Source organism: Callospermophilus lateralis, chromosome 4 (genome assembly GCF_048772815.1).
Source record: "Callospermophilus lateralis isolate mCalLat2 chromosome 4, mCalLat2.hap1, whole genome shotgun sequence".
Classification (NCBI taxonomy): Eukaryota; Metazoa; Chordata; class Mammalia; order Rodentia; family Sciuridae; genus Callospermophilus; species Callospermophilus lateralis.
Window position 1 is genome coordinate 163,871,475 of NC_135308.1, and position 13,850 is coordinate 163,885,324.

General features: G+C 63.9%; 1 protein-coding gene across 1 annotated transcript in view; it reads left to right on the forward strand.

Moving 5' to 3' along the window:
* The window catches only part of LOC143397309 (uncharacterized), a 49,702-nt gene extending 36,397 nt beyond the window's left edge, over positions 1-13,305 (forward strand). Inside the window, exons 2-4 of the mRNA XM_076853388.2 lie at positions 3,552-3,635; positions 5,496-5,557; positions 12,956-13,305. Of these exons, the coding sequence (XP_076709503.2) occupies positions 3,552-3,635; positions 5,496-5,557; positions 12,956-13,130 (321 nt within the window). The 3' untranslated portion in view covers positions 13,131-13,305. The remainder of the gene's footprint in view (positions 1-3,551; positions 3,636-5,495; positions 5,558-12,955) is intronic.
* The last annotated feature ends 545 nt before the right edge of the window (positions 13,306-13,850 follow it).

Consider the following 13,850-nt stretch of genomic DNA (forward strand, 5'->3'; position numbering starts at 1 on the left):
GGAGGCCCACATTTGCTTCTGTTGCCCGCGTCTTGCTCACTGAGCACCCGTTCCTCCTGCCGTGAGGGGACGGCTGGAGCCAAGAGACCCAGGTGTCGCTGCGCGTTCTCCCCACAACAGAACGTGCAGAAGCTCGTGGGGCTGGGCAGGGAGCCCGTCCCCCGGGTGTGTTCTGCCCGTGAACCAGGAGCAGAGGCCACCCGGAGCTGAAGGCCAGCTTCGATGACCACAGAGCCCACCCTCGTTGGTCTCCTTCCGGCGGCTAGAATGTTCGGAGTCAGGTCTGCATGTGACGTCTCGAGAAAACAGGGCTGCGAATCCCAGTTGCCGGAGAACCAGCTGTCACTTTGTCATCGCAGATGAGAACGTCATTCGCGATGAGCTGAGCAGAGCCTTCTGGGCGGGTGTGTGGCTGTCTGACTGGGCTGGCCTCTCCAGAATCAACTGGCAGTCAGTGCAGTGCTGCAGGTGGCTGCCCCGAGTGAGAACCTACTGTGCGCCAGGCAGCTGCTGGGAATCCCACATGCCAACGTGTCTCTGTTGGGGGGAGCTAGTGGGCACTGGTGACCCCACCATACCTGGATCTGTGCTGTGCTGCAGGTGTCAACAGCCCCCCCTGGATACACAGAATTGGGGCTCAGAGAGGCTGGGGCCCAAAGGCCACACAGCCTGGAGGATTCTGCTCGGCCTGCTGGGCTCCAGGTTCTATGTCCTCTCAGAGCCCCCTCAGGCTGACCCGGGGGCACCTGCACTCCCCTTACCTTGACACCATTGACTACTTGGCCCCCATCAAGCGGCTGAGCTGGGGACACGGCCCTGGTTTGTGTGTCTGCCAGACATGGGACCTGGAGGGTGTGACCAGCTCATTCCTGACTTGGGACTTGCTCCCTGCAAGGCCCTGGGCATCTGGTACAGTGTCACCAAAGCTGGTCCTTGTCCATCCCGAGGCATTTGCCCATGTAAATCCAGGGTGCTCACGGGACTTACCTTAGGGACCATTCCTGCTCCATGTGACCCGGGGGACACAGGCGAGACCGAGTCCTTGGGGTCTCTGCACCTGTGGTCTGAGCTCATGGCTCCGTCAACATGGAGACCTCCCCCCACTCAGAGTCCCAGCCCCAGGGCCTGCCTCGGCAGAGTCCACCTGGCTGCTGCCTGCTGTCCTTGAACCTGTGTCCCCAGATGACCTCGCAGCTCTCCTCAGGCTCCTCCAGCCACGGGCCAGGCCAGAGTCCATCAGCCGTGTGGAAGAGGCTGGGGAGGAATTTCTGCAGGCACCAAGTCTGTGGTGACTTCTCATGTGTCCCCAAAGTGCCCCTGAGGGATTGGTGCCACCGGCCACCGAGTCTCCCTGTGCCTGGGCATGGAGTGTGCTTCATTTCTGACCCTGTGTGTAAACCTAAGAAGGAGACATGTCCCATCTTATAGATGAAGAGACTGAAGTCCAGAGAGGGGGAGGGGCCGGTCCATCTGAGACCCCATGGGCCACGCTATAGATGGACCCTGTGGGCAGGGCCAAGGACCAGGCTGGGTTGAAGCTGGATGGGCCTCCAGGACTTTGCAAGTCTGGTCTGCCAGATTCAGTGCCCACCTTGACGGGCCACAGACCATGAACGTGGCCTGGACTGGCTCTGTCACATGAGTGACCACAGCGTAGGGTGCAGGCTCTGAGCAGCTGCAGGAGGCTCAGAACCCTGAGAGGGGAGGGTGCTCTCCCACCAGGTGGTTGAGGCCCCGGGGGCCAGTAACAAGGTCCAAGAACCCAGGAACCCAGCCCTGAAACTGGGCAGCGACAGGAGGACAGGTGAGGAAGGACAGGCAGGGCGTAAGATGGCGTCCACCTGCCTGGACACTGTGGTCGTTTGGCTTGCTGTGCATTGTGTTGTGGGGAGAGCAGGTGAAAGGGCTGGAGCCTTTGGCTGTTGGGGACAGTCTGTCTTTGCACCTCTGAGGTTGGGGCCTGTCACAGTGCTCCACATCTGAGACCCAGACCCCTGCACTCCTGTGCCTCCAAGGGACAGTGCTAAGACCCCCAGAGCCACTGTCCCCTGCAGCCGTTGCCCCGCAGCCTAGAAGCCCAGCTGGGCCGAGGTACTTTAAATCAGGCTGTTTCCACAAAGCGGGGCCTCGCTGCCGGCCCAGGGGTGGGTGCCCTGTAAGCCCAGCAGGCCCTGCTCTGCCAGCCCTGGGCGGGGTCCTTGCCTGGGCAGGGCCCCGAGCTGCTGTGCTATTGGCTGCGGGACGGGGGTGCCTCCGAGGTGGCACAGGTGTGGCAGCTGAGGTGAGCCACGTGGTCTAGCAGGGCTGGGGCAGGCAGCTGGCCCGGGCTCTTTAAGTTGGGTGTCTGTTCTACCGGGCCCCAAGGTAGGGGATTCGTTTTGGCCGTGCCACAGGTAGGAGGGGAGGGGTGTCTGGCCATCAGGTGTGGGCTGGGTGCCCTCGGGGGGTCCCTCCAGCCTCTGGGGCCCCACGATTCCTCCCAAACCAACTCGAGGTCTGGGGACATTGCTCAGGAAGGTGGGGGAGCTAGTGGGCACAGAGATGGTGACCCCACCACACCTGCTCTGTTCCTCTCGCAACCCTAGCCCTGTCGGCAGGAGAGTGGACCCCAGTCCTCAGGGGACAGGATTTAGGAATGGTCAAGGCTCCAGAGAGGACTGGCCACACCTTCTTGTAATCAGGGTCCATGAGCCTCTGCCCAGCTCAGTGGGAGAGAGAGAAGCAGCGGGCACCATCCAGAGGCCTCAGCCCAAGGTGTGTGGGCAGGGAGGGAGTCGTGGCCTGGGCCTTGGTGTCCGTGGCCTGTCCTGGTCTGCTTCTTACCGGCTTACAGTGATCACTCCAGTGACCACTGGGAAAGATCCAAAGTCCCGTTTCACTTCATAAGCCCCAAATATCAGGTATTCCAAGAGCGGGGAGGGCGGGGGGACACTTCTGACAGGTGGGCGCCAGGTGCTGTGCTGGCCCAGGAGCCCTGGCTGTGTAAGTGAGGTCCCTGGCCCAGTGTCCCCAGGCTTGGGGAGGTGGGCAGGACAGTGTGTGAGCTGATTTTGAGGGACCCATAGCCTACTGCTAGGGCTAGGAAGGTCCCTGACACAGGAGGGCTCCGCAGGAGGTGACCTAGAGGGTGGCTAGGAATTGGGCTGTGATGGGGGAGAACTCCCAGCCACGGAGGGTGCCACGTGGAGCTGGAGTGAAGCAGGAGTGGTGTCCCTGAGCACCGCCCCAGAGTGACCGCTCAGCCAGGAGCAGACACCCCCAGACCAATCCACCCCCTCCTCTGAGGCCAGGAGGGTCTACTGGTCCATGGCTGGCTTCCAGGGGCCAGCTTCTGGGGTTTGCTGTGGAGTGTGGGTCAGGCAGGCCAAGGACAGGTCCAATAGGGCTTTCCGTGGGGTCCTCCCTGCCGAGCTCCTAATCTCTGGGCCTCTGCACAGTCACAGCAGAGGGGGTGACTGAGAGGGGGCAGGACACCCAGCTGACCCTGCCCCAATCTTGTCTTGAGCCACCAGACCTGCCAAGCTGACCCCTGGTCTCCTTGTGTCTTACAGAACGTGGCCTGTCCCGGAGTACCGCCCCGGAGGTCGGGAGCCCACCGAGGGCCGTGGAAGACCGTCCAGCCCCTCGTGGCCCAGGTAGCTGCATCTTGGCCCCAGGCCGGGCGGGGAGGGGCGTACTCTGGCTAGAAGCTGCCCGGGAGTGGGCGCCCTGGTAGAGAAGGGACTCCAGCCCCAGCCCTGCTCTTGCGGCACCCCCTTGCAACCAGGCCCACCTGCCCAAGTTCCCAGCAGGTGAGGGGACGTCCCCCCAGGACAGGAGTGAGGGGACAGTGCAAGGACACCCTGGCCTGCTGCGTGTCCGTCCTGTGGCCTGTGATGCCCAGCCTGCCTCCTTGAAGCAGAGGGAATCAGGCAGGGACATGGGCCTGGGAGGACAGGGAGGCCGGGTTGTTGGTGCTGGCTCTACTGAGCTGTCCTGTGTGACCACCCGCTGCAGCCAGACTCACCCTGCCCACCTCCCAGTGTCCTCTGACCCGAGCCCCAGGTTACCCTCCTGTAGGGTGGGCAGCCCGCCTTCTCCAGAGCTCTGGGGGTGCCAGCGAAGTGTCTGTGACCTCTGTGCAGAAGCCCAGGGAGGCACACGGTCCCTGCACAGTCGGCACCAAGAGGTGTCGGGCGTTTACAACTCACGGAAAGCCACCCAGACATTTGGCCGGCCCTGGCTCTCTCCTGGCCTCCCCTCTCAGCTGACCTCAGCAGGTTTTGGTCCCTAGCTGTCCAGCCTGCTTCAGGAGCACGGCTTTGGGAGGAGAGGGTGTGGAAGTCCCCTAGCCAGCAAGGACACAGGGTGGTGGCCAGATGGGACGTGGTAACCACTCGGAGGACTCAGGACCTGGGTGGATCCCATCTGTGGCCCTGGGTCCACTGCATGTCACCTGGACAGGGCAGGGGAGCCGTCTGCTGAGGGCCTGAGTTGGCCAGTTGCAGAGCTCAGGGTTCTCGGGCAGGCCCGCCGCTCCCAGAGAGAGCTCCGCGCAGTCTGTCCTTACGGCCGCCCAGACCCAGGCTTGGCACCGTGTGGCTGCTGCCAGCCCTAGGGACCCATGGTGGTGCTGGCCTGTGGGAGGGGCCTAAGCCACAGCACCCCCTGGTCCTGTCCCCCGCCCACTTACTGCTCCGGGGTCTTGAGGGGTCCCGGCCCTTCCCTGGGATTCTGATTTCTCCTTTGTGAGGAGGGAATCTGGACTCCATCTCCCTCCAGAGGAGGAGAAAAGGGACCAGCTGTGGCCAGGCCAGCGCCCAGCCCCGCTCCAAGCTAGCCAGGCCTCCCCCACCTCTTGCAGGAGCCGAAGCCTGCACACCCTGCCTGCACCAGTCACACGGGAGGAAGGGAGTGGAGGGGTTCTTGCTGGACAGTTGGAACAACATGGACAGGGTAGGAAGACAGTGGACGACAGAGGACACTGGGACCAAGGGAAAACTGAAGGAAGAACTAGAAACCTCCCCGTTGGTGGAGTTCAGCTCTGAGCTTCCTTGCAGCCAAAGCAAAGAGAGAAAGACATTCCTTGTTGTAAATGACATTTGAGGGACATCATGGTGGTGTTGAGAAGGAGCTGGCCGGTGCCGAGCTCCAGAGTCCCACAGATCCAGCCCCGGCAGGGAAGAAGATCCAGCCGGGGCAGCTCAGGCTCAGCTCCCCAACCCTAGGACCTACACAGAGGGCCACGCAGGCTTTGGCTCGGCCTGACTATGAACTTGCATCTCTTTGGTCCCCAGATTCACATCCTTGCAGCTGCACTCTGCTGCTGACTGGTGCATCTTAGGAAGGGGTGGTGGACCCAGGAACCCATGTTTGAGTCCCTGTTTGGCCAAAGTCACGTAGCTGTGCCGGGCCTCATGTGGTTAGGGCAGGGAGGGCCAGGCACAGGGTGCGCAGGAGGGAGGTCACACACCCACGGCTGCTCCAAGACTCACCCCACGTCTCTTTCTTTCCAGGTCTCAGCCCCTCTTCTGATCACTCCAGGTGAAGCCCGAGGCTGTCCACCTGTCCACCTCAGGTCAGTGCAGGACTTTGAATGTTGATGGAAATCAGGGTCCCCTCCACACCACTGCCTTTATCTGGGCAGTCCCGACCCTGGACACCTCTGTGACACACGCGCATGCAGCCTCAAGGGCCTGCAGGGCTGCCGAGGGCGGGCCTTCTCGCCCATGGCCCGGTCTCATTGCTGGCTCCTGCTGGCTCCTTCCCCTTGCCACCTTCTCCGTAGCCGAGGGACCAGGGTCTCCAGGACTTCAAGGGCTTTCCCAAGTTTCACCCAGGACATTGGACTAGGACCATCTTCTAAGCCCTGGCCACGCTGAGGGCTCTGTAATGGCCAGGGTAGCCTGGGGCCGGTGACCACAGGGCAGTTGGCACTTCTGCAGTGTTGCTCAGGACTCAGTGGGCTAAGGTCCCCTGCCACTCGGCTGCCTAGTGGCTGAGACTGGGGACCTGCCATGCTGAGGGGCTGCCCTGGTTGTGCCACGCCAGCCCCTCCCTTGGGGAGCCAGCCCACAGGGGCAAGCCCCAGGCCTGCTTGGAGGATCCGGCCTCAGGGGAACCGGTGGCCACGTGGGTCAGGCCAGGGCTGCCTCCTCACGCCCCACAGGACCGGGTCCTTCCACTGCGTCTCCTGGGTCTACGGGGAGGGTGCCAGGCTGCCCCACACAAGCTGGAGCAGTGCCACCTGGGCCGGGACCCCGGTGCCGTCTGGGCCTCTGTGAGCTCACGAGGCGGGCTTTCCCGCCAGGCCCCGCTGAAGCCGCCCCAGGCCTGTGTGTCTGAGCAGGGCCAGGCCACCAGCGGCAGCCTGGGGGGGCAGGATGCAGGGAGGGGGCCTGCTGTGTGGGGGGTGCGGGAGCCTCTCCCTCTCCTCTGGGGGCACCTGCTCCTGCTGGCTGAGGACACCTCTCCATTGGCCTTGACCCTCTCAAGATGGACTCACTGTCCCTGCCCGTCCTTCAGAGGCCAAGGCTCAGGAGGCGGGGAACAGCCAGCTCCCTTCTTGCCTGCAGCCCTGGGGACTCTGGGACACCAGCTCGGGTGAGAGGAGCCGTGGAAGGTGCAGGGGGACGGTGACTGACTGGAGATGGCTCTCCTGGCCAGGGCGGGGAGAGCTGGGCAGACAGCTCTGGGCCTTGTCTCCCACCCAAGGCTCCCTTTCCTGTCCCTCCTATCCCTCGCGCCCCAGCTGCTGTGTCCCCCCCACGCCCCAGTGTTGACCCCAGGGCCTACTCATAGTGGAGTGGGAGCCAAGCAGGGCCGTGGCCACGGGGCCGCCCAGTCCCGGTGCTGGCTGGTTTCCCCTGGTTCCCCAGCCTCCTGGCCTCCTGTGCGTTAGAGGCAGATGTGGGGCTCGGGCCTCAGGGGCTTGGGGCTGAGGGTGGTGGGCCTGACACCCAGGTGGACCCCCCTGGAAAGCCACACGGGGGGCTCAGGGCTGACCAGGCTCTGACACCACAGTGGAGAGTGGCCCAGGTGGCCCCAGCAGCAGACCACAGACCTTCACACCTGAGGGTACAGGGTGGGCTGCCGCCTCAGGTGCCCAGGGCAGGCTGGGGGGAGCAGGGTTTGGCTCCAACAGGAAGTAGCCAGGTGCTCCACAGGTGCCCGCAGGACACCTTCCCCTGCTCCTGGCTCCCTGCGGAACCCCTAGGATCAAAGCCTTCCTCCGGCACCCACCAGGGGTCCCACGCCCCGCTCATTGGCCTTCCTGGGCCATAGCGGAGGCCACCAGGCGGGGTGGGCAAGGTGCCCTTGGAGAAATGCACCTGGGGATGGGACAGGGGCCCTGTTTGATGTGGGCTTCACGGAGTCCCCTGCTCAGAAGGGTCTGGCCCTCCCGGGGGCTACTTGGCCTCGGGCAGGTGGGCATAGCTCAGTGCCCGGTGTGTTAGGGTGGGAAGCTCACACTTGCCCGATCCCCAGGGGCGGGATTTGAACCCAGGAGCCCGAGGCTCTGAGGCCTGTCCACCCCCACTGAGCCGGGGTGCCCGGGAGACCTCCTCAGTGGACTCTGGAGGCCACTGTGCTGTCCTGCCTGGGAGGTTTCAGGACAACTGTGGTTGCACTTTTTGTGGCCTGGTGCCACCTGCCCTCGTACCTTGTCACCATGGCAACCACACCTGTAAGAATGGAGTGGGTCCAGCTGTGGTGACACAAGCCTGTCATCCCAGCAGCTCAGAAGGCGGAGACAGGAGGACTGCGAGTTCAAAGCCAGCCTCAGCAACTTAGCGAGGCCCTGAGCAACTCAGCGAGGCCCTGTCTCTAAGTAGAATATAAGCGAGGGCTGGGATGTGGCTCGGTGGCTAAGTGGCCCTGGGTTCCATCCCCAGGATTGAAAAAGAAAAACAGGGTGAAGCTGGTCTCCTTCCAGTCCCACTCCTGCTTTCTGCCCCAGGCTCTGCCCCGGCTCTACCCTGGGGTCCCCGTCAGAGGCCCAAGTCCTAGGTGTGTGAGTGGTGCCCGCCCCTGGCCTGGTCACCCTCTGAGGTCCTGCTGCTGTCCTCGTCTGCTTGTCTGTGAAGTGGGGTTGCTCTCCATCACAGGTTTTCACTCTCAGGGCCATGAGTGGGTGGTCAGGAGGCTGGACCACAGTCCCTCCAGCTGGCTCTACTTTCCATTTGGGGTTCTAAGTAAGATGTGGAGACACATGGAGACCAGAGGTGAAGAGGCAGGGGCAGGAGGACAGACCCCGGGCTTCATCCCTGGGGCGGCCTGTGGCCCTCACTGAGCGCCCACTGTCTGCTGGGCCCTGCCCAGGGTAGGCGTCACACTGGTGTTTTTGGAAGCAGAGGGCTTCTTGACTGGAGGCCAGAGGAGGGGAAGAGTAGCGGTGGGTGGTTACTTGGGAAGTAGCTGGTGTTGGGCGTGCTGGGCACAGTGGACCCAACCACATGGACAGGCCTCCAACGCACCCTGGGACTGGAGCCACAGGAGGTGGGGAGGGGGTGCAGCCGCCTATCCCCGAGTGGGCCCTCCCGGCACCCGTGGATGGCCACTGTGGCAACTGGACCACTTCTGGCACCTCAGCCCTGCTGGCTGCTCCAGGGTCCACTGGGATCAGGGGGAAGTTAGTGCTTGGCCCAGGTGGCCCTGGGATGCAGGCCAGCACAGGGGCGGGCTCTGCCTGGGCCAGCGAGGACCTGTCTTCTGAGTCTGGGCAGAGGAGGACTTCTAGTCCAGGAGCACAGGCTGGCGAGGCCTCACTGACCTTGTTGGGTGGCCTCCACTGTAAGGTGGGCAAGCTCTTGGGCAGGTGCCCTGACCCCAGGATCACCCAGAGCCTCTTCAAGGGAGTGACAAGCCCTTGGCCCTGGATGACCAGGATCTTGGGCAGGATGAAGGTTCCAGAAAGGGCCTGCCTACCCCACTCCCTCTGGCCAGGCCACCCAGAGCAGTTTCCGGAGTGACGCTCCTCCCCCGCCCACCACCCCGCCCTCGGGCTTTGGCTGCCTTTGTCTTCCAAGGGCTCCACAAAATGGCTGCCACGGCCCTCCGCCATTTTGTAACTGCGGCGGGCAGTGTCCTTGGGAGGGGAGAAGGGAGGGAGGGAGACCCCTGCTCACTGCCTGCCCTCGTGGCCTGGACAGAGCCCAGCACCAGCCCCGCCTGCCCGGCCTTGGCCATGGCCACCCCAGGCTTGGCACAGCCGCTTGGCAGGGAGGCGGGGAGGCCTGGCCCCTCACCCAGTCCTGCCAGCCCCTCGCCACCCGAGGCAGGCCGCACACCAGAGCCCAGAAGCGGGTCCCTGAGGCCACGCCACAGAGGGAGTCCTCCGCAGTGGTGGGGCTGGGAAGATGGTTCTAGAAGCCATGTTTGCCGTGGAGGGGCCCCAGGCTTTGGCAGCAGGGCAGGTTTGCTTCAGGATCCAGCAGGGAGGGAAGAGTACCCTCTGGGCCCCACCCGCCCCTTCGTACTGCTGACCTGGCCGAGGACCTCGAGGCTCCCTGGTCAGACACAGTTCCCAATGCTGCTGTCCTGCCGTGGTCAGTCGGGCCACTGGCCTGGGCCAGGCTCTGCCCATCCTTGGGGAAACAGGCTTGGGGCTTCCTGGAGGAGGCAAGCCCTGGGCTGCTGAGGTTCCAGAATGAGCCAAGTGGGGTGAGCTGTCCCCCAGCCACCAGCTTCCACAGCCTCCCCTGTCCCTACCCAGCTCGTGTGTCCAGCAACCTCAGCCAGCAGGCACGTCCTCTGGGCCTGTTCCTGGCTCTCTAGTGTGTTGATCCTGTGACTTCCCCATACCCGGCTGACCAGAAGTAGCATGTCGGGCAGGGACGTGGCGGGGGGAGCATGGGTACTGGGGGTTCACCCCAGGGGAGGTTGAGCCCTGAGCAGCGTCCCTGGCCCTGTTCACTAAGGCCTCACTAAATTGCTTAGGGCCTCTGTCAGTTAATGAGGCTGGCCTTGAACTTGTGACCCTCTTGTCTCAGCCCCTCCAGCCTGTCATCCAGCCGTGTGCCATGGTGCCTGACAAGGCCTGGTTCTCCCAAGGTGGAGGGGAGCAGGCCCCGCCCTGCTTGCCTGTGACCATTACCGAGAAGCCCTCAGAAGTCGGTGGAAGCTCCCCTGCCAAGTAGGGAGGATGCTGAAAAGTGCCCAAAGGATGGCACCCCGCCTGTGGGCAGCACCCCACGTCCTGTGAGGCTGGGCTGGGGTCCCCCAAGCCCTTCCCAAGCTCCACTTCTGCAATTCCCAGATGGAACGTTCTGTCACCCCAAAGGGAAGGTGGCACAGGTCCTCCCTCCAGGGAGACCAGCTGAAGACAGAACGATGGGAGCCCTCCGCCGCCCATCTGCCCAGCCCACCGCCGTCCACATGCCACAGCAGGCCTGGAGCCTCCTGGGAGTTCAGCCGCCCAGGCTTCCCCTCACAGGAGGAGCGCCCCAGAGACGGGCCGCCGGGCGGGCAGGGCCCAAGGAGAACCAGGCTGGGCTGCAGACGGCTGCACGAGGAGGGCAGGCCTCGGGTCTGACTCAGGGTGCCAGGCAGGGGCTCCACCCGGAGGTGCCACCCTCCTCTGCCTGTGCTGGGTGCTCAGGGCCAGGGAAATCTGGGGACGAAGAAGTCCAGATGTTTGCCACTGTGGCCCTGTGGTGAGCGCCTGGGGGCCCGAGGCTGCTGGCCCCTGCCCACAGCCCTGGCAGGACAGTCCAGCTGTTTGGTGGCCCAGGTCAGAGGCCAGGCCAGTGTGCCTGGCCCAGCTTTATCTAAATCAGGTATTTTTATACCACGGACCTGTTTGCATTATTAATTGTTTTGCAGATTTCACAAGAAGATGTCGAGGGGGGCTGAGTTTTGACCCTTTAAAGTTCTCCCTCACCCGAGTCCCAGGCCTGACCAGTGCTGCCAGAGTGGCTGAGCTGTGGGGTGTGCTGACTTGGTAACTTTGTGGACCACGTTGTGGGGAGACTGGCCCCCGCCTGACCCCCCAGCCGCCCCTCCCGGCTCCTCCCCAGACCCATTGTTGGAGCGGCTAGCTGAGCAGACACTGGCCGCTTTATGGGAGAAACCTAATCAGGGTGGCTGAGGGGGGGTTGCTGGAGGGGGGCCGGGTCTGCTCCGAGTGGCCCTGAGCCAAGCCCGAGGTGACTTCAGGGTGACACCGTCTGTCTGCCTCATTCGCTCCAGACGTCCGCTCAGCCCTGAAAGGGCCACCTGCCCACGGAGGCCTCCGGCGCACCTGTCCCAGCCAGTGTGGCTCCTCCCCTCCCAGCCTGCCCGGCACCCTGCCCATGGCCAGACGCTGCAGGCCAGGGCAGGGCCGGGAGCCGGAGCTGGGAGCTGGCAGATGGCAGGATGTCTGCTGACGCTCGCTCCGGGCAGCTTCTCCCGAGGGGTGCTGTTCACGCGCATCCCTCCTGGCCCGTGCCCAGACTGGCAGGGAAGGACCCCTTGGTCTGTCTCAGACCATTCCCTGGTGTCCTCCTGACAAAGCAGAAGTCTCTGTAGCCCCTCAAGGCCCGAAGCCCCTGGTCACCTCAGGTTGGGCAGGTAGGCCCAGCAGATCCCAGCCCCCGGCCCCAGGCCTGGAAGCAGATCTTTCCCCCACTCATTCAGAAATGGCTCCAGCAATAGGTCCCAGACCCAGCGGTGAAGGCCCTGTCCCTGCCCCAAACTGTGTTGTTGGCTGAGGACCCTGGACCCTGGGTGAGCCCCCTAGGTGGGGCAGAGCAGCGCAGGGAGCCCTCTGGGGCCACGGTGTGGGTGCCTGGCTTCAGAGCACAGCAGGGTTCTGTGGGAGAAGAGTGCGTCCACGGAGGACCTGCCTGTCAGCCTCAGGCCTGCAGCCCAGGAGGCAAGGGCAGGCCAGAGCCCAGCAAGCAGCACAGGGCCTGGTGGGAAGGGGCAGGAGCTCCTGGCAGAGGGACAGGCCAGGGCAAAGGCCCGGAGGCAGGGAGGCCTGTCCAGGGCAGGGAGGGGAGCCCGAGCTGGTGGTACCTGGTGGGAAGGAGCAGAGGCTCATGGAGAGGGTGTGGGTCGCGACAGGCGGCCTGGCCGTCCGTCGGGGAGTGCAGGCAGGCTGGCGCTCAAGGAGAGGAGTACCTCCACATCCTCCCTGCACCCTCAGTAACCAGATGGCCTAATCTTGCTGTCACCATTGGCTGGGGACACCCAGGCTCAGAGAGGCCACCTGGCTTGAGGTCTCCATGCTGGCCCGTGTCTGGGCCGCGGTGTGCACCCAGCACACCAGGCACAGGCCTGCAGCCCCCAGCTGCCCAGGCTTCTTCCAGGGCTACCCATGTCCCTTCCTGCTTGGGTTTGTCTCAGTGTCCTCCCACCCCTTCTGGCCCTGTGAGGGCACTTTGGCCGGAGTGGGCAGAGGAGGTGGGATGGCAGTTCTGCCCTTCGCAGGCCCTTGCTCCCGGTCGCTGCCCCCGGCCCAGGAGCACTGCCTGCCCTGCCCTGGCTGTTCCAGGACAGGGCTGGGACTTGGTCACCTCTGACCCAGCATTGTCCAGTGCAGGGCTGGCCATGAAGACTATCTAATCCTGGCCTGCCTGTGGCCATGCCACTAGGTGAGAGACAGCTGGCTGAAGTGTTAGTGAGGTGACACTCAAGGAGGCGGCCAGGGGAGGCCACACCCCCAGAGACCGAGGGGTGGCTCCCAGGCAGCTGCTGCTGTCCACAGCTGGCCTTCCTCCCAGCGAGGGGCCTCCGACCCCTTGCTCAGGAAAGTCGGCAGCCACGGAGGTTCTGCTGCGGGAGGCCGGGGTCAGACACTCACTCCTGCTCTTCTCTCCCTGCCCCCTACTCAGGCCCCTGCTTGGGGGCCTTGTCCCCCTGCCAAAACTTGGCCCAAACTGCGCCTCCCCTATCTTCTTGCCTCTGGTGGAGTGGACTCCTCAGTTGACCCACATCATCTTCCCATGGTGCACTGTGACATGGTGACCTTGGACCCTGTTGGTCTCTGCAGGTTCTTCCTGGCCTCCCATCAGACCAGATGTTGCAGAGCGTCCACGTGGAAGAGGAACCCTCAGCTCTGCCTCCGTCGCACCCTGAGGACTCACTGTCCCCAGCTTGGGGTTGTGTGCACCTGTCCCTCCGCAGCCTTGCCCAGCCTCGAGGGCCCTGGGGACAGGAGGTGCTGAGGTAGCCCCCCTCTCTGCCCTTCCGCCACTCGGCCCTCCAGTGTGACCCCGATACTCTCCGGTCACCTCTCCTGACTTGATGGCCAACCTGGGATGCCACACAGGTGAGTCTAACCTGGAACGAGAAGAAAGGCCACTGAGGGGAAACTGAGTCCCATCTGCTGCTGCCTGGCTGGGCTGGGGTCCAGGGGAGAGGACTTGTGGCCAGGGTGGGCCAGGGGTCTGTCTCTGTCTCCCACCGGCCCACGGCTGTGCATGGTGAGCACTGCAGGCTCTGCGTGACCCCAGGCCCCGGAGGGCAGGCAGGTGCAGGCTGGGAGCAGGCTGTGGTCTGGGAGGGGGCGCACGTGTGTCCAGCTCTGTTGGGCGCCATGGCCACACCTGTAATCCCAGCTTCTGAGGAGGCTGAGCCAGCAGGATTGCAAGTTCAAGGCCAGCCTGAAACCCTGTCTCAAAAAATAAAAAGGGCTAGGGGTGCAGCTCAGTGGTAGAGCACCCTGGGTTCCCTCCCCAGTACTGCAAAATGGAATGTAGCCTAGAAAGTGCCAGAAACATCACAGCACACAGCGTCTGTGCCGGACTCCCAGGGCAGCAAGCGGCCAGGTTCTCGGCCAGCTCCTCTGCCTGGAGTCCTGCTGCAAATCCTCAGCGGCAGAGGCTCAGAAGTCCCAGAGAGAGCCCACGGCGAGGCCAGCCTGCCACCTCCCGAGCCACTTCCGT